A 17278-nucleotide genomic window follows, 5' to 3' on the forward strand; every position below is an offset into this window, starting at 1 on the left:
ACCCTAAACACAAACCGATCAGAACCAAACCCGTATTGGTGCCCGAAATCCCATCCCTATTCATTATTATATATCGTATACTGTCATCATATAATTAATCGTATTTTATACGTACCATCATATAAGTAATCATATAATTAATAGTATTTTATACGTACCATCATATAAATAATTACATATATCTATCTTATTAAAACTTAATATGAAATATAAAAATCATAATTTGAGTTGGTATAATCCATTTTTGAATATATGTATTATTTTTTAATCAATTTTTGATATAAATCAAATTTAAATTATTATTTTGATTTGAAATATGTGTATAAATTTTAAATTTTGTTTTATGGTTAGTTTAGAAAAGAAAAAGTTTTAGGCAATTAGATTGACCCATTTTCGTATATTTTAAATCTGGGCCAGATAGATAGTTTCTTATAATATGATGGACTTTTAATTTTTCTTAATAACATAAGCCCTTTATTTTTTTTCTTAATACTATTATCCTTGTTTCCAAACAAAATTAATTTTTTAAAAGACTACAATTCATGTTTCCAAACACTCCAAATTTTTTAATAGTCCTATTCAAGTCTCCAAACACTCAAATTTTGTACTTGAGTTTTAATAAGATAGATATATTATTTTAAGCATTGAAATCTTATAAAAAGTATGGTAAAATCGTGTCAACTTTATTGGAAGTCTTAATTTCTAAGTCTCATTTGCATGCATCCAACAGTATCATAAAATGGTTCATGCAAATGTAAAAAAAACATGTTCACAATCCTTTGATGTTCTTTAAGAAAATAATAATTGAAATATTAGTTATTCTGCCTTAAAAATACGTAATAAGGTTAGAGATAAATAATTTATAACAAATTGTTGCATTAAATTTCAAATTATATATACAATAAAAAAATATAAATTAATACTCGATAAATTAATGGAAAAAAATTCTGGTTCCACCGTTTCAAAATGTAACACAATTCGATAAGATAATAAAATAATACTTTTTTAGAAAAACCTACGTAAATATGGTCCATTAAAATTATAAATTATGTATATACATTTTATATATGTACAAGTTAAAATGCTCTTGTTACTATCCTCAAGATGTAAAGCTTGCACTGAGTGTTCTCCAATCTTATAAATGAATCTGCTTGATCTCTTTACTTTATTCACTATGCAAAGCTTGCATAGTGAATTGTTTGTTGATAAGAAAATTTGATACTTTAGTCTTGAATTTTGCTCATCGCTGTTTTCTCTCTTTAGTCTGATCCATGGGAAGTGTGTATCTAAATATTGTGAGTAAACTATGTTTAGTTTTCTATTTGATTAGTCCAATGGGATTCCAAAGTTAAACTACAAATCTTATTTGATTAAAGAATGCACTAAGATTGTCTCGTGAACTGATCAATAATACTCAGACGATTTTATTTTAAGGAGATCTGAAATAAGAAGATTGCTTTAACTAATAACTATATCTATACTATTTTAAGCATTGAAATCTTTTAAAAAGTTTGGTAAAATCACATCAACTTTATTGGAAGTCTTAATTTCTAAGTCTCATTTGCGTGCATCCAACAGTATCATAAAATGGTTCATGCAAATGTAAAAAAAACGTGTTCACAATCCTTAGATGTTGTTTAAGAAAAAAATAATTAAAACATTAGTTTATTCTGCCTAAAAATACGTAATAAGGTTAGAGATTAATAATTTACAACAAATTGTTGCATTGAATTTCAAATTATAGATACAATAATTTTTTTATAAATTAATAAAAAATTTCAGTTCCAAGTTGGACCGTTTCAAAATGTAACACAAATCGATAAGATAATAAAATAATATTTTTTTAGAATATGGTCCATTAAAATTACAAATTATGTATATACATTTTAAGTATGTACAAGTTAAAATGTTCTTGTTACTATCCTCAACATGTAAAGCTTGCACTGAGTTTTCTCCAATGGTATAAATGAATCTGTTTGATCTCTTTACTTTATTCACTATGCAAAGCTTGCATTGACTCTTATTGATATATGGTTTGTTGATAAGAAAGTTTGATACTTTAGTCTTGAATTTTGCTCATCACTCTTTTCTCTCTTTAGTCTGATCCATGGGAAGTGTGTATCTAAATATTGTGAGTAAACTATGTTTAGTTCTCTATTTGATTAATCCAATGGGATTCCAAAGTTAAACTACAAATCTCATTTGATTAAGTTATCCTGGGCTGGCTCAACATTCTTAGGGATCCTAGGACAAAAAAAAAATTTGTCCTCTAAAATTTATATACAGACAATGTTTAAAATATATTTAAAATTTAATATGTAATATTTTGTATATATTTGTAGTGAAAATAAAATTATATACCTATCAAATAATTTTGGTTTTTTTTCAATTTTATTTATTATATTTATAATTTTTTATATATAAAAATATAGATTTATAAAAAAATTGGACTCTTTAATTATTATTATACGGGGACACGGGCTTGCGTGCGGAAGGGTCTCACCGTTGTCCCCCGTGAGCCGGCCCTGCCTGCAACTAGGCGGTAGAAGCATCAGCTCCAGTGTTGTAAATCTGCCAAGTTTAAAACTGGGAAGGGTGGTTTCTCTTGGTATGTCGCGTTTCATTGAATCGAGTTTATGTGTTGAGATTGATCATCCATCACCTCCTTAATAAAAGCTTACTATGGTTGGTACTTGTGAGGTCTAAGCAACAAGGTGATCGACCATATGATTGGCTTCCACACAAAAATTTTGCGTCTGAGATTTTTATCTGCAGGAAAGAGTGTCAGAGAAAATTCAGTTTGTGACTTTTCAATGGTCCTAAGAATGTATGTGGCAAGATGAGAAGAAGCCAAATGCTGTGCAAATGTGACCACATGATGGAGAAGCCCACTTGAGTGAAGCCCAAGTGAAGAGAAAAGATCAGTGAATCATACAAAACGTGAAGAGGGAAGAGAGTGATCAATCACAACCATACAAACGAATGACAAAGCTATCCAGAATCTCATCTTCTTTGCCTCCAACTCAGCAATTCTCTTTCCTATATTACTTATCTCTGCCTTCAACATTGCTTTCTGTCCTCATTTTTTCTGCTGCTACAGTTTATACAGCTTCTCTCTCTCTCTCTGGTAGCCATGGCTTCGGCTAGTTTCTCTGTGGCCAAACCATCTCTTCAGGTTTTGTTTCATTTTGCCTTCCTTATCATCTTACTGCACTTCATTAGTTACATCATCATGATCTGATACTCTATATGTTTTTACATTTCAGGGTTTCTCTGACTTCTCAGGACTTCGAAACTCCTCTGCTCTTCCCTTCGGCAAGAAGTCTTCTTCCGATGAGTTTGTTTCCTTCGTCAGCTTCCAAACTTCTGCAGTGAGTTCCTTTCTTCTTGGTTTCTTCTGTGTTATGTCTCTTGTGTGCATCTTTATGAACCAAGTACATGTTGTTATTTTCTGTGTTGTAGATGGGAAGCAATGGTGGATACAGGAAAGGAGTGACCGAGGCCAAGCTAAAGGTAGCCATCAATGGATTCGGTAGGATCGGCAGGAACTTCTTGAGATGCTGGCACGGTCGTAAAGACTCTCCTCTCGATGTTATCGCCATTAACGACACTGGTGGTGTCAAACAAGCAACGCATCTCCTCAAATACGACTCCACTCTTGGAATCTTCGATGCTGATGTCAAGCCTTCAGGAGACTCCGCTCTCTCCGTTGATGGAAAGATCATCAAGATTGTTTCTGACCGTAACCCATCCAACCTCCCCTGGGGGTAAGTCAAACAAAAAAAAACAACACTTAAAAGATTGTTTGATTTTTTTTCAAATTGATCTAAAACTTTTATGAACGTATCTGGTGATGATGGTTAGGGAACTAGGCATTGACTTGGTCATCGAAGGAACCGGAGTGTTTGTAGACAGAGAAGGTGCTGGAAAGCACATTCAAGCTGGAGCCAAGAAGGTTCTAATCACTGCACCTGGTAAAGGTGATATCCCTACCTATGTCGTTGGTGTCAATGCTGAACTTTACAGCCATGAAGACACAATCATCAGCAATGCTTCTTGTACCACTAACTGTCTCGCACCATTCGTCAAGGTTCTTGACCAGAAGTTCGGTAAGCATCATCATTAGCCATAGTAATGCTTACAGAATGTAAATTAAACTAATCTTTTTACTTATTTGTGTTGTATAAACATGGCAGGGATCATAAAGGGTACAATGACAACTACTCACTCATACACTGGTGACCAAAGGCTGCTAGATGCTAGCCACCGTGATCTAAGGAGAGCAAGAGCAGCGGCTTTGAACATCGTTCCAACATCTACAGGAGCAGCTAAGGCCGTGGCGCTAGTGCTCCCTAACCTCAAAGGGAAACTCAATGGAATCGCGTTGCGTGTGCCAACTCCCAACGTCTCGGTGGTTGACTTAGTTGTGCAGGTCTCCAAGAAGACTTTTGCTGAAGAGGTTAACGCTGCTTTCAGGGATGCAGCTGAGAAAGAGCTTAAAGGTATACTCGATGTCTGCGATGAGCCTCTTGTCTCTGTTGACTTCAGGTGCTCTGATGTGTCCTCCACCATTGATTCTTCTCTGACCATGGTTATGGGAGATGATATGGTTAAAGTGATTGCTTGGTATGATAACGAATGGGGTTACTCTCAGAGAGTTGTTGATTTGGCTGACATTGTTGCCAATAACTGGAAGTGAAGACTCAACTTTTGATGTCTGCTCCATTTTTTATTACTGTTATATGATTCGGAATGTATAATTGTAGTTCCCGAGTTTATGTATTTGTGCTTTGCAATTTTATAGTAATAAACTTTATATTCAAACATATACATCCTCCTTTTTTTTTTTTTTATGAAATGTTAAATTTATTGATCAACTTTAAAGGAATATATGTACAAAGAATGAGCTTTTAGACTATGAAAGGCTACTGCATATAACTCTAGACTATAGATGAGCACTAAACCATCTCTGCATCAGTCCATATAGCTTTTGATTCGAGCGGTAGTTTGTAGCAGTAATCCTATTCCTTATTGACTTATCAATTAGCCGAGCCAGCTGATCTACAGTTTTCCCCGTCCCCGTTGTGTCGCCGGTCGTTCCGCTCCCTCCATATGAAGTAAACGGAGGTTTGCAGGGCCAGACGCAGTAAGATAGAAGTAAGCCGGTCATAAGAACCCAAAAGCATACTTTGCAGCGTGATTTCCCAGTCCGGGTCGGGGTCTGAACCAAACAGATTGCCTACAACCTGTAACCAGAGTGTGAAAGTATATGGACAAGCGAAAAAAAGATGGTCTCTTGTCTCATCCGGCTCACCACAGTAAACACACCACTGCACATGCCCCCATTGTCTAGTACGATGACCCGTAGCTAGTCTGTCTCTAATGGCCAACCAGGTTATAAATGCATAGCGAGGAACTCCTTGGGGAAACCAGATTAGCTTGCTCCACCTTACTTCCTCCTTTCGCCCACGTAGCTGTTGCCAGACCTCCGACGCTATAAACACATCTTTATAGTTATCTTCTCCATACTTCCACAACACACCATCAGACACTGCTGATAGAGATAGCGGAAGGCCGGAGACACTCAGAACTACATCTCTAATGTGTCGATCACGACAGCTTCTAAACCTCCACACACCATCACGCAAGACCTCACAGATTTTTGACTCCCTTGCTATACCAAGCTTTTGCGTACCGACCTCTCCTGTGATCTCAATCAGGCGGCCTAGTGGGTGCCATATATCAGTCCAGAACCTCACACTGCATCCATCCTTAATATCCATTCTTAGAAAGCCTTTCACCAAAGGTTTAAGCCGCAACAGTTTCCTCCAAACCCATGATCCCAGCCCTGTATCCTTTGCATCCCAGAATGTCTCCCCTCTCAAAAGATATTTCTTCACCCAGTCTCCCCACAGAGAAGAGGTGCACGAGAACAACCTCCAAATAAGCTTTAGCATGAGCACAGTACTAACTTCACGCACCCGTCGTATACCCAAACCACATTCTGCATACGGGTAGCACACTTCTTCCCAGGCGATTTTGGCCTTGGAGGAATCATGGGGCGAGCCACTCCATAGGAAAGCCGAGCACATACTTTCTATTTCCTCAATACATGCTTGAGGAAGGCAGAAAGCAGCACACCAAAAGTTGGTCATACTCGCAATTACTGACTTAATGAGCTGAAGCCTACCTGCGTAGGAAAGAGCTTTACTTGTCCAGGAGAGAAAGCGTTTCCTAACCTTTGATATTAAAGGCTCATAATCATTCTTAGACATGATTTTAGAGGTGAGAGGAAGGCCCAAATACTTAATAGGCAATGCAGAGATCAACAGCCCCACCACTGCTGCTTCATTTTCCAAAGCATGTTTCTCCCGGCCAGCTGCAAACACCGTAGACTTTGCGATGTTGATTCTCAGCCCTGATAAATCCCCGAACTGCTGGAAGACAGAGAGAGTGTGACGAAGTGATGAGGGTGAGCCATTTGTGAACACAACAATGTCGTCCGCAAAACTCAGATGGGACAAATTCACATCTTTACACTGAGGATGATAGCCAATAAGATCTTCCCCGGCCGCCTTGTTTAGAAGCTTCGATAGCACATTACTAATGATGACGTAGAGATATGGAGACAATGAGCATCCCTGTCTAATCCCCCTGCTACTGGCAAAGAAGCCCTCAAGCTCCCCATTTACGGAGACCGAGAACGCCGCTGTGTCGATACAACGCATAATCCAGGCAACAAACATATCCGGGTACCGCATGGCACGCAGAGTATCTTCAATGAACGACCAACTAACTGTGTCAAAAGCTTTAGATATGTCCAGTTTTATTGTTGCGCGAGATGAGATCGATGGCTTATGGTAGTCCTTGACAAGCTCAGTAGCTAGTAGGACGTTCTCCAGTAGCAGTCGTCCCTCTACAAACGCACACTGGTTTAGCTCAATGGCTTCCGGAAGCGTAGCTTTGAGCCTGGAAGCAATTATTTTGGATATGACTTTATAGGTTACATTGCAACATGCAATCGGCCTGAATTCGGACATCTAGCGACATTGAAATCACCATGTATAATCCAAGGATTAGTAGTACCCGCCACTGCACTACTAACCCACTCCATCTCCTTCCAAAGTTGCCTTCTCTCAATAGCACAATTTGATGCATAGACAAAAGTGCACAAAAAAGTATCACCCGAACTCTTGTACTTTACCCATGCTGTAATCATCTGTGCACTGGTGAAAACATGGCACACCTCAACTTCATCAGACCAACACACCCAAATCCTTCCCAAACCATGATGAGAATAATTGTGTAAATATCCCCATCCTGGAAAAGTCAGATCAAACACCTTCTGGAAATTTCCAACCTTCACCTTTGTTTCTAACAGACATCCAATAGACAGCTTTGCAGCTCTAACCCATTGTCTGACTGCCTTTTGTTTGCGTGGCATATTGAACCCACGCATGTTCTAAGCGAAAATGGACGACATCAGAGCTTTCGGGTGGAAGCTTTCTTAACTTGATGAGGTCCCTTCTGATGTAGAGTCGCTGCTTGTACCATACTCCTTGAGTTAGCAAACACTTTCTTCAGACCTCTACCACGGTTACGCTGAGAACTACCATGTCTCTGTAAGGTTATCAGAACAGATTCCGGAGCCTCCTCACGTGAAACTGGAAACTCCTCAGTGTTATGAGCAACATGCTCTATTTCCTCTCTGCTTTCCTCCCCATTAACCGCAACATCTCTCCCCAACACTTCCTCATCTTCACTATCAATCTCACCCTCCTCGCGTAAATCTTGAAGCACATGGAACCCGTTTGGAGAAACACATTGAAATTGGTTTGTTCCTTCCCTAGCCTGTGACATAGCCACACTCAGGGGCGCAACCAAGTCCCCCTGGACTACTTCCACAGTCTCCTCCACATTACGCTCATCATGACCCAACACCTTGTGAGGCGAGACAGCCGATAAATTATCTTTTGCAGACAACAGCTCAAGCTCTGTCATCAGTGTAGACATGATCACTGCACCAGAAGCATCAGGGACATCTTTCGAGGAGAAACCCTCCAACACCACACTGTCACTTGGCGCCTCCCCCCCCGTTCCCTTCCTGCTGGGGCTTAGGATTCGAATTCTTAATCCCCAGACAGTTCTGCTCATTGTGTCCCCACTTAGCACACACACTACACCGAGGAGGAAGCCAAGGGTAGGTGATGGAGACAAGGGTGTCAATGCCTTTTTGGTCTTTAAAACTGATCTTGCTTGGTAAAGGTTTGGTCAAATCTAGTTCCACCAAGACGCGAGCAACATCCAAACGTATACATCTTTCAGTGTGCGGATGGAGTTTAATGAACTTTCCTGCAGTGCGCGACAGGAAACTGAGCCCCTTTTTTGAATAAAGGTACCCTGGAACATTTGCTAAATCAACCCAAAGGGGCATCGCGGAGAGGTCCGGAGGAGAGCTTGCAGTCTCGGGAGTCCAAACCCCCACCATCAACGGAACCTCAGAAATATGCCAAAAATTCCTACTCAGAACTCCGCTTCTCGTTCCTGCATCCTCAATCCTGAACAAAACCGTTGTCTTTCCAATAAACTGAACATCAATCCTTGATTTCCTTCCTGGCTGGTCCCAAATCCGATTAACAGTAGTGTGAATCGTACCAATATGAGGCGTTTCATTCATAAAGTACCCTACCAAACAACACTTCCATAGGGGTTCAGAATCCTCCAGAAGCTCTGCAGGAATACCGACTGCGGCCACACCATCTTTCAGAACAAAATTAGGGTTCAGGGCCGGCCCCGCCGAGCTCTCCACAAGAACCGAAGAATAGGAAACCCTACCCCGATTCCCAACTGGGCCTGTCCCCACAGCCAAGGGAGGGCTGACGCGAGAGCGGTCATCGGGTGGATCTGGTTCAATCCCCTTCGCCGTTGCCTCGCTAAGCGCTGGTGGAGAAACGCTGTCGCCGTCGTCTCTCATGTCTCTCATGTCTCGTTCCAAAAAAAAGTTTTTCCAACATATACATCCTTCTCTTAACCTTATATTGATTTCAACATGTTTCACAATATTCGGAGATAACCAAACTAAAGTTTCAATGAGAGAACATGTGAAATATGTTTTGGGATTTGGATTTCAAGGGAAATTCAGTTGATTTAAAGTCAATCCTTAAGCATTAATCTGTGTGTGATTAGTTGATTTCTCTTTGGTGTCTCTTATTTGTCTCTTTTTTTTTCACTTGGTGTCCAAATAGCATATGAAGACACAAGTCTATCTCTATCACTAAACAGACAAAGGGATCAAAATTCCAGACAAAGTTTAAGATTATGTTATATCACATGCAACTGAAGTCATGTTTGCTTTTTATGTTTCAACTTGTTTACATTAGTATTAGAAGCCGCTTTTCAACTGAATCCAAAAGCTAAAAATAAAGATTGAAAAAGAACTAATTAACTACAAAACAATAACAAGGATCTATTTGACACTCCTCTAGCTTTGAAGAATCATCCTGCACTGTCTCTTCCTCTGTTCTCAATTTTATTTCTTCTTCTTCTTCTTGCATTACTCTTATAAACTCTTCAAGTGCTCTCTGCATCCACTCATACCGACACAGCTCTAATGCTTCTTTAACATTCAACTGCAACATTTTTAATTTCCCAAAGTTATACTATATGAAAAGAAAGAATCATCAGTTTATTCGATTTTTAAACTTGTTATTATTATGTTTTGAGCATTTTTAAATTACCCATTTCCTCTCACGATTCTCACGTTCCGGCCATTCCTCTAGTTCTTCGGTTACCTCTAACGCAAACATATATCCTTTGCATCCACCAAAGCATTCATCCTCCTCATTACAACTACTACTTTTGCTTCTAAATTCCCAAACTCCTAAAGGAACTTCCTGAAAACAAATGACCAAACAAAATGACAAACAAAACTTTCTCAATCTCTTTGTTTTAAACAGTTTTAAGAAACTTACTCTAAGGCTTCCTTTAACTCCAGCCTCTTCCATGGCTTCACGAGAAGCAGCTTCAAGAACTGTCTCATCATCTTCCCATCCTCCCTGATAATAGTATAACATACACAACAACCAAAAGAGTTTTCATAAAGACAGTACGAGAGGGAGATTTTCAGAAGAAATTAAAAAAAACCTTTGGGAAGACAAGATCATGGCGATTAGGAGATGAAACCATGAGAAGTTGAAGCTTGTTTACAAATTCAACACTTGTGTCTTCTTCACTTCCCTCGTCTTTGATCAGCCTATACGGAATGCATCTGTTCATCAAACTCTAGGAAATCATTGATATGATGATGATGATGATGATGAAAAGAAGAAGAAGAAGAGAATAGACTTTTATGTACCCAGAAACGAGACGAAAGTTGTTGTCGTAACGTTGACGATCTCGTCCTGTCCGAGATGAAAGAACCGACATTGATGAATCTGCAACAAAAGATTTCAACACAAAACCAAAAAAAAAAAGAGAATGCTGTCTGTTACGTTCTTGAAAAGCCCTCTCTTCTTGATTATTAGGGTTTATTAAGAAACATGATCATCATCATGGGATATCATTTCATCTTCATATTCGCGAGAAACAACAACTCTCGTTTTTTATTTTCCAAAATTAACTTTAAAAAAAAAAAAAATCTTCTTGTTTGTACGTTCTCTCTATTTTTAGGGAGAGAGGAGTGTATACCAACGAGCATTCAACTGTCTCTATTTAAATCAATTTTTTTTAAAAAAAATATCATTAAAATGAAGTTACTAGGAAGGTGAAGCAAGTGACTGACGGATCTGATTCCATAATTGACTTTCTTTCTACAGTTCATATCAACATAGTAATATTCTCCAATAAAGAGAATAACTCTGGATAAATAGATGCTACAAAAACTTATCTTGAGATGTGTTTCCAAGGAGACCACATTGACACCGAATTGGTATTTACTACTTTCAATCTGTTTCGAGCTATATTCCATTTTTAGTATTTCGGACAATGAAAAAGTATATCTCTTAACACAAGTTGCTATAGAGTTGAGTTGTGTCGGATAATATGTTTCATAAATCCTTAATCCATGTGTGTTAAGAACTTTACTGTTATTACCAAACCCCTACTTGCATGGTACTTCCATTGATGTATTTGGAAGCACGAACCGTTTCTTGTATGTTACGTTTTGTTGATGAGATGTATTTTGCTCTTCTATTATGTTTTTTATTTTTACTAAAATGAGGCTATAGTACATGTGGATATCTCACCAGACTGCATGAGTCGCGATGTGAGAGTAATATATCTTCTCGATCGTCAAAAACCAAAAATAATAATAATATGAGCACAGGTTTAAGAAACAGTGAATTTTGGTTATATTTTATAATAGTATGTAAGAATCTGCTGCCAGAAATAATAATTAATATTAGAAAATCTTGTCTAGTTTTGTATTTCATATCACTTTATAGTTTTTATAACTTGATTTTGAGGACAACAATTAAAATAACATTATGAAAAACATATAGTTAACCAAATTTAAACTAGCTATACTCTAAATCTCAACTCAATACAAGATATATAACAAGACTTTTTAACCCCTTTGTATCTTTGTGACCTAATATGAGTTTGAGATCTTCTAGTTTCTGTTTTCTTCAAAATCACCCACCAGAAAACAACCGGTTTGTAACTGACACTATCTCTTTTTCTTTAAAGAACAACAGTTGTCTGCTATAACTAATTAAAGGTTTTCCACATTGTTACAATGATGATGATGATGAGCATGTAGGTAACATCAAATAGATTTCCTTACCTTCCAAATGATCATGTTGGCTCTAAATATATATTAGAATAAGGATAGATTTTTCACTAATATTTTGAACAAGTTCATCTCCATCCCAATACACCAATTAAACTCACATGGATGAGTCATCTAGATAAGTTTTATTTTAGGCTAAAATTAAAAACACTGATACATATTTTAACTTAAAACGAACATCATCAATTCTCCTCTACCTTGAAGAATTATCTTGCATTGTCTCTTCCTTTGTTCTCTATTTTCCTTCTTCTTTTTTCTTCTTCTTCTTCTTCTTCTTCTTCTTGCATTACTCTCAAAAACGCTTCAAGTGCTCTCTGCATCCACTCATACCGACACAGCTCTAGTGCTTCTTTAACATTCAACTGCAAATTTTCATGTAATCCCAAATTTATATATGAAATGACGTAATCATCAGTTCGTTCGATCTTATACTTGTTATTATATTTTGAGCTTCTTACCCATTTTCTTTGGCGATTCCCACGTTCTGGCCATTCCTGGAGTTCTTCGGTTACCTCTAATGCAAACATATAGCCTTTGCATCCACCAAAAGATTCATCCTCCGCATTGGTACTAATACTACTTTTGCTTCTAAATTCCCAAACTCCTAAAGGAACTTCCTGAAACAAATGACCAATAAATGATAAACAAACTTTTTGAATCACTTTGCCTTGAAGATTGAAAACTTACTCTAAGTATTCCTTTAACTCCAGCTTCTTCCATGGCTTCGCGAGAAGCAGCTTCAAGAACGGTCTCATCATTTTCCCATCCTCCCTGATAATAATAGTAACATAACACCAAAAAAAAAAAAAGTTTTTATAAAGACAGGAAGAGAGGGAGATTTTCAAAAAAAATTAAAAAAAAAAACCTTTGGGAAGACAAGATCATGACGATTAGGAGATGAAACCATGAGAACTTGAAGCTTGTTTACAAAGTCAACACTTGTGTCTTCTTCAAGTTCCTTGTCTTTGATCAGACGATACGGAATGCATCTGTTCATCAAACACTAAGAAATCAACCATTTTGCTTTCTCGTTTTTGTATATGTTTCCGACAGTTGCAAACTTGCAAAACTGCTCATCATTCGAAAAAAAAAGAAATGATTTTCTTAAATTTACCCAGAAACGAGTCGGAAGTTGTTGTCGTAACGTTGACGATCTCGTCCTGTCCGAGATGAAAGAACCGACATTGATGAATCTGCAACAAAAACATTTCAAGACACAAAATCAAAGAAACATAGAGAATGTGTCTCTTACATTCTTGAAACTCACTAACCTTGTTTATTAGTGTTAGTGAAAACACGATCTTAGCATGCTAGAATCCAGATTGAAAATTGTGAAACAAAAACGAGTTGAAAACAATAATATAAAGTAGTAAAACGTTTGAAAACCGTTAAGGAAATAGACAAATATTTAGAGTCGAGATTTGATTTGTTTACTTAACTCAATAAATCACTCTTATGAGATATTTTTATAAAAAATTTAAGTTTCAGAATAAAACTATACGAGACTGTTTTGCATCAACCAAGATTTTTTTTAACACCCACATTATACTCTCTAAACTTACTTCAAAGGATTTGAGGTATTGCTGGACTTTTGTATGTGAAAGCTTATCTTGAGTAGGATTATTATGTGAGTATATTGGTATTAGAGTGATAAGATATTTATTTATATGAAAGATTTACGAAGGTTAATCATAAATTAATTTTAACATTTGTCATTAAATTTACTAACCTTTAGCCATTTGTCTCCAAGTCATTTTGGGTTAGTCAAAATGTGTTTAGCTTAGCCATTTGTCACCAAATTGATTTAGCTTAATTAATAAGATAAATTAGTCACAAAGTTTAAGCTTAAACAATTTATCACTAAATAGATTTAAATTAGTCATTAACTTAGTTCAAAGCTTTTTCATTGTCCAAAGATAACTCCAAATTTAAGTCTGATAAATGATAAAATGTGACATGCAGTGATTCTATTAAATTATATCATATCCTTTCTAACTTTACTATTAATGGTTAGTAAGATCTGCTGTCAAAAATAATAATTAAAAGCTAATTAAAATAAGAAAATCTTCGCTAATTTAGTATTTCATACCACTTTATAGCTTTTGTAACTTGATTTTGGGGGAAAAAATTAAATAACATTATGAAACATATAATCAACCAAATTTAAACTATACACTAAAATCTCAACGCTGTTGGAGCTCATTTTTGACAAAAATGATTTAAGACCATTTCTAGGTATATCTACAGGTCTTTTGTTACAAATTCTACTTTGAATTTTGTTGTAAAAATCATATTTATTTTAATTAATGATATTAATATCATTATTATGGACAATTAAGCATACAAAAATCAGTTATAATTTCTTTGTTACGTAAGTCTTAATATTTTTCAAAATGATTAATGTGAGAATTAATTCTATAGATACCAAGTAATCAACTCGTACCAAATCCTTCACGTCCTTTTATTTTATTTTATTTATTTTATTTTTTATTTTTTATTTTTTGAGTTTATAGTTTTTTTTTGGTGTCTAGGAGTACAACATATAAAAAGATTTGATAGATTTTATCTTTAGTGTGGAAGACAGAAACACTTAGTATCCCGAAAATCCGAGCACTATAAAAACATCACACTACAAGACGTTTAAAGATTTAAGGAAAGAGATTTGTTATCTTGACTCTGCAATTCTTCCATATCAATTTTATTTCGGTATTATAATTTAGATTTATGTTATTATTTTTACAAATATCAGTTGTCTCATAAATTTAGTTTTATACAAGTACAAGATATATAACAAGAAGGATTCATTGGTGTTGTTTCATAACAGACAAGAAGAAAGACATGGATGCGACTTCACCACCAGCACTACCAGACGACATCATAGAAAAAATCTTATTGAAACTTAGGGTGAAAGAACTAATCCGACTCAAGACTCTCTCAAAACAATGGAAATCGAGGATCGAGTCTCGCAGTTTCGTCTTAAGATTTCACTTGGACCGACCATCACTCATCTTGATGCTGCGCGTCTTTATCCGTTTAGTAAAACACATCTTCAAGTGTTTTCATGTCTCCTCCAAGTCTGCTTTTACTTTATGTTTTATTCTATTTTCGAATGCTCCTTATGTTCAACGTATATATGATCTCATATATTTGGAACGTTGAACGTTGTATTTGGAAGCATATTAAAGAAAATTAAAATCACTAGTTTGTTATTTTTGTTGCATGTGAAATAGTTTATTTTATGTAACGAGTAAGTGATGCATGCACAGACACACGTTTTTTGTCAAAGCCAGATTAAATTAATAACCATCATCTGCAATACAAGATTAAGACTGATGAAATGAAAATAATTGTAAGAAAATTGCTGACTAGTTAATTGAAGGCTTATAGACTTATAGCTCAGGCAACACGTCTTGGCCTTCTTGGAATTGCTGATAATTAGGAAACAAAAGCATGTTATTTACCACTCTCAAAACATGTTAGTAATGATCAGCACATAGCATCTAAAGTACTATGTTTACCTCAGCGCGGAAAACATCCAAAGCAAAACCATTGGAACAGCTAATCATGGCCTGCTGAACATCCAATCCTAAGTCATCCAAAGCTCTCATGGTGGAAAGTAAAAGACCAGGGCGTCTTCCAGAGAACATGTGAATGTTCACTGCCTTTCCTTCCCTTAACTTAACCGCAATCTGCTTAAAACAAAAACAAATAAGCCTTAAAAAAATTACAGAGTCTGGTTTGCTCCACAAGCAAACAAATGAAGTTTATTTTTACTCTTGCTTGCTGGCCTTTAGGGCTTGGCAAGGAGGAGGAAGACGGACACAACTCTTCCTTAACACGGCAAGGTAGCGTCTGTGGGGTCGGTGTTAAGCCTGAAGAGCTCGATGGAGTAGATTCAAGCTTGGTATGAAGATCATTGATTCTCTGTAAGATCTCTTTAAGATAATCAATAGTATCACCAAGTATGGATGCTCTATCCATCTGCATGTAACAAACTCTTACACTAAGAAACATTGAAAAAATGAAAAAAAAAGAAGGAAAGAATTTTTTTTTCTTTTAAAGTCATTACTCACTTTACTGATGCTGGGGACAACTGATCTGAGCATGTAAAGCCTATCATTAAGCTTCTTCCTTCTTCTTCTCTCAGCCATTAGATTCTTAGCCGGCATTCCTTTCTTCTTCCCTTATTATGCTCATCAGAGCTCTTTTGTGAGATCTTTTAAGTGTCCTTACAGAAAAATATGCTTACAGTGACAGCTTCTAGGACAGTTGGATTATCTGCTAAGTACTTGAGGATCCACCGTCCACGTCAGCACACTCGCTGTCGTATCTCTTGCTGCGAAGATAACTCCGATTATGTTGTCAGCGATTTGCTCGTCGCCTAACCCTTCTTTGTCTTCCATGAATGATCCAAGAAGATCTTTGTGTGTTGGTGATTTAAATTGCTTAAATTTGAGTTTAAGTTTTTTTTTTGGCTTTTATGAAAGTTCAGAGTTATTATGGTGGTTTTCACATCTATATATATAAAAAGATGTTGGTGACCCTCCTGTAATGCCACGTGGAAAGTCGTGCATCCTAGAAGCGACACCTGTCCCCTTTCACAAAAACGATGCGTTTCATTTATTTTTGTTTGTGTTCCGTTTGGGTTTTCATTTTTTCTGTTGTCATTATTTTAGTTTATAAAGTCCAGTCCACTAAGAATTAACTCCAAATGTATATTCGAGACTTATACATATTGGACTACTTTGTTAAATTGAGCCAAATTCTAATCTTAACAAAATAATAAAATAGAAAATATAAAACGATTTTAAATCATTAAAATATTACAGACGAAAATAAACAGAAATTATAATAAATCTAAATATAGAATACTTATGTCGGTAGAAGAAGATATGACAATAATGGCGATGGTGGAAGAAATGACAACGGTGGTGGCCGGAACAAATGACAGTGCTCAGTTGCAAATATGGTAATTGTAAACAGCGTCGGTGGTGATGTGTAAATGGTTCTCCACGTTCTTCTCCAAGAAGTCAGATCTGAAACATGCAAATGAAAAGTAAAAAATAAGTCAAGGATAGATAAAAGGCGAAGACAAGAAAATGAGTGTGTTGGGAAGAAAAGAAGCCAAAGATCCCATAAATTAACGCAACTATTGGATTTAAAAGCAAAGGATGTATGATCAATGAAAGAAAAGAAACAATATATTAAAAGAAATTAAAGTAAACGTCAAAGCATAAAGAAAAATCTGATTTTTTTCAAAAAAAAAAGATCTGAAGAAGTTAAGAAAAGATCTGAAGAAATTGAAAAAAGAAAAGTGCAGGAGTCGAAAAGAAAGCGAAGAAGAAAATAAAAACAAATTAAGGAAGAAGAACGATTTGATGAATAAATCTATCTTTTCCTATTCTTTTTTGGTAACTGGAATAAATCTATCATACAATAAAACCACTTTATAACAAATATTTTATAAAACTAATAATATTTTATAAGAAA

The 17278-nt window shown here is 36.1% G+C and overlaps 4 protein-coding genes across 7 annotated transcripts; 1 reads left to right on the forward strand and 3 right to left on the reverse strand.

Moving 5' to 3' along the window:
• Positions 1 to 3068: 3068 nt before the first annotated feature.
• Positions 3069 to 4828, forward strand: LOC106295615 (glyceraldehyde-3-phosphate dehydrogenase GAPA2, chloroplastic). Its single transcript, XM_013731565.1, has 5 exons — positions 3069 to 3175; positions 3267 to 3371; positions 3463 to 3767; positions 3865 to 4109; positions 4197 to 4828. Exons 1-5 carry the CDS (start codon positions 3134 to 3136, stop codon positions 4697 to 4699), a joined length of 1200 nt encoding a protein of 399 aa, XP_013587019.1. The 5' UTR covers positions 3069 to 3133; the 3' UTR covers positions 4700 to 4828.
• A 4503-nt stretch (positions 4829 to 9331) lies between these two features.
• Positions 9332 to 10680, reverse strand: LOC106293217 (nudix hydrolase 12, mitochondrial-like). 4 transcript variants are annotated; one of them, XM_013728874.1, is made up of 5 exons: positions 10355 to 10680; positions 10144 to 10252; positions 9972 to 10055; positions 9738 to 9893; positions 9332 to 9629 (listed from the first exon to the last, which is right to left on the reverse strand). In XM_013728874.1, the coding sequence occupies exons 1-5, from the start codon at positions 10423 to 10425 to the stop codon at positions 9438 to 9440; spliced, it is 612 nt and encodes a 203-aa protein (XP_013584328.1). In that variant the 5' UTR covers positions 10426 to 10680; the 3' UTR covers positions 9332 to 9437. The 4 variants fall into 4 exon arrangements, with proteins under 4 accessions (XP_013584328.1, XP_013584327.1, XP_013584330.1 ...); XM_013728873.1 differs by having other exon boundaries at positions 10144 to 10267; XM_013728876.1 differs by lacking the exon at positions 9972 to 10055.
• Positions 10681 to 12051: 1371 nt separating this feature from the next.
• LOC106344327 (nudix hydrolase 12, mitochondrial-like) lies at positions 12052 to 12973 on the reverse strand (the record flags this gene model as incomplete). Its single annotated transcript, XM_013783727.1, has 5 exons — positions 12903 to 12973; positions 12654 to 12777; positions 12476 to 12559; positions 12247 to 12405; positions 12052 to 12150 (listed from the first exon to the last, which is right to left on the reverse strand). Coding segments are annotated over exons 1-5 (537 nt in total), but the record flags the coding sequence as incomplete, so codon positions are not given.
• Positions 12974 to 15177: 2204 nt separating this feature from the next.
• Positions 15178 to 15957, reverse strand: LOC106344328 (transcription factor SCREAM2-like). The gene is made up of 4 exons (XM_013783728.1): positions 15862 to 15957; positions 15563 to 15769; positions 15307 to 15477; positions 15178 to 15216 (listed from the first exon to the last, which is right to left on the reverse strand). Exons 1-4 carry the CDS (start codon positions 15955 to 15957, stop codon positions 15178 to 15180), a joined length of 513 nt encoding a protein of 170 aa, XP_013639182.1.
• Positions 15958 to 17278: the final 1321 nt, after the last annotated feature.

Source organism: Brassica oleracea, chromosome C5 (genome assembly GCF_000695525.1).
Source record: "Brassica oleracea var. oleracea cultivar TO1000 chromosome C5, BOL, whole genome shotgun sequence".
NCBI lineage: Eukaryota > Viridiplantae > Streptophyta > Magnoliopsida > Brassicales > Brassicaceae > Brassica > Brassica oleracea.

Excerpts from the sequence above, each read along its gene's own strand:
- LOC106344328 (XM_013783728.1), bottom strand. The coding sequence starts at position 15,957 with ATGCCGGCTAAGAATCTAATGGCTGAGAGAAGAAGAAGGAAGAAGCTT. Across the intron at positions 15,478-15,562 it reads CTAAAGGCCAGCAAGCAAGA|ATTGCGGTTAAGTTAAGGGA; the intron begins GTAAAAATAAAC and ends TGTTTTAAGCAG. Across the intron at positions 15,217-15,306 it reads TGGATGTTTTCCGCGCTGAG|CAATTCCAAGAAGGCCAAGA; the intron begins GTAAACATAGTA and ends CCTAATTATCAG.
- LOC106295615 (XM_013731565.1), top strand. The coding sequence starts at position 3,134 with ATGGCTTCGGCTAGTTTCTCTGTGGCCAAACCATCTCTTCAG. Across the intron at positions 3,176-3,266 it reads TGGCCAAACCATCTCTTCAG|GGTTTCTCTGACTTCTCAGG; the intron begins GTTTTGTTTCAT and ends TTTACATTTCAG. Across the intron at positions 4,110-4,196 it reads GGTTCTTGACCAGAAGTTCG|GGATCATAAAGGGTACAATG; the intron begins GTAAGCATCATC and ends TAAACATGGCAG.
- LOC106293217 (XM_013728873.1), bottom strand. The coding sequence starts at position 10,425 with ATGTCGGTTCTTTCATCTCGGACAGGACGAGATCGTCAACGTTACGAC. Across the intron at positions 9,894-9,971 it reads GAGTTAAAGGAAGCCTTAGA|GAAGTTCCTTTAGGAGTTTG; the intron begins GTAAGTTTCTTA and ends ATTTGTTTTCAG. Across the intron at positions 9,630-9,737 it reads AGAATCGTGAGAGGAAATGG|TTGAATGTTAAAGAAGCATT; the intron begins GTAATTTAAAAA and ends AAAATGTTGCAG.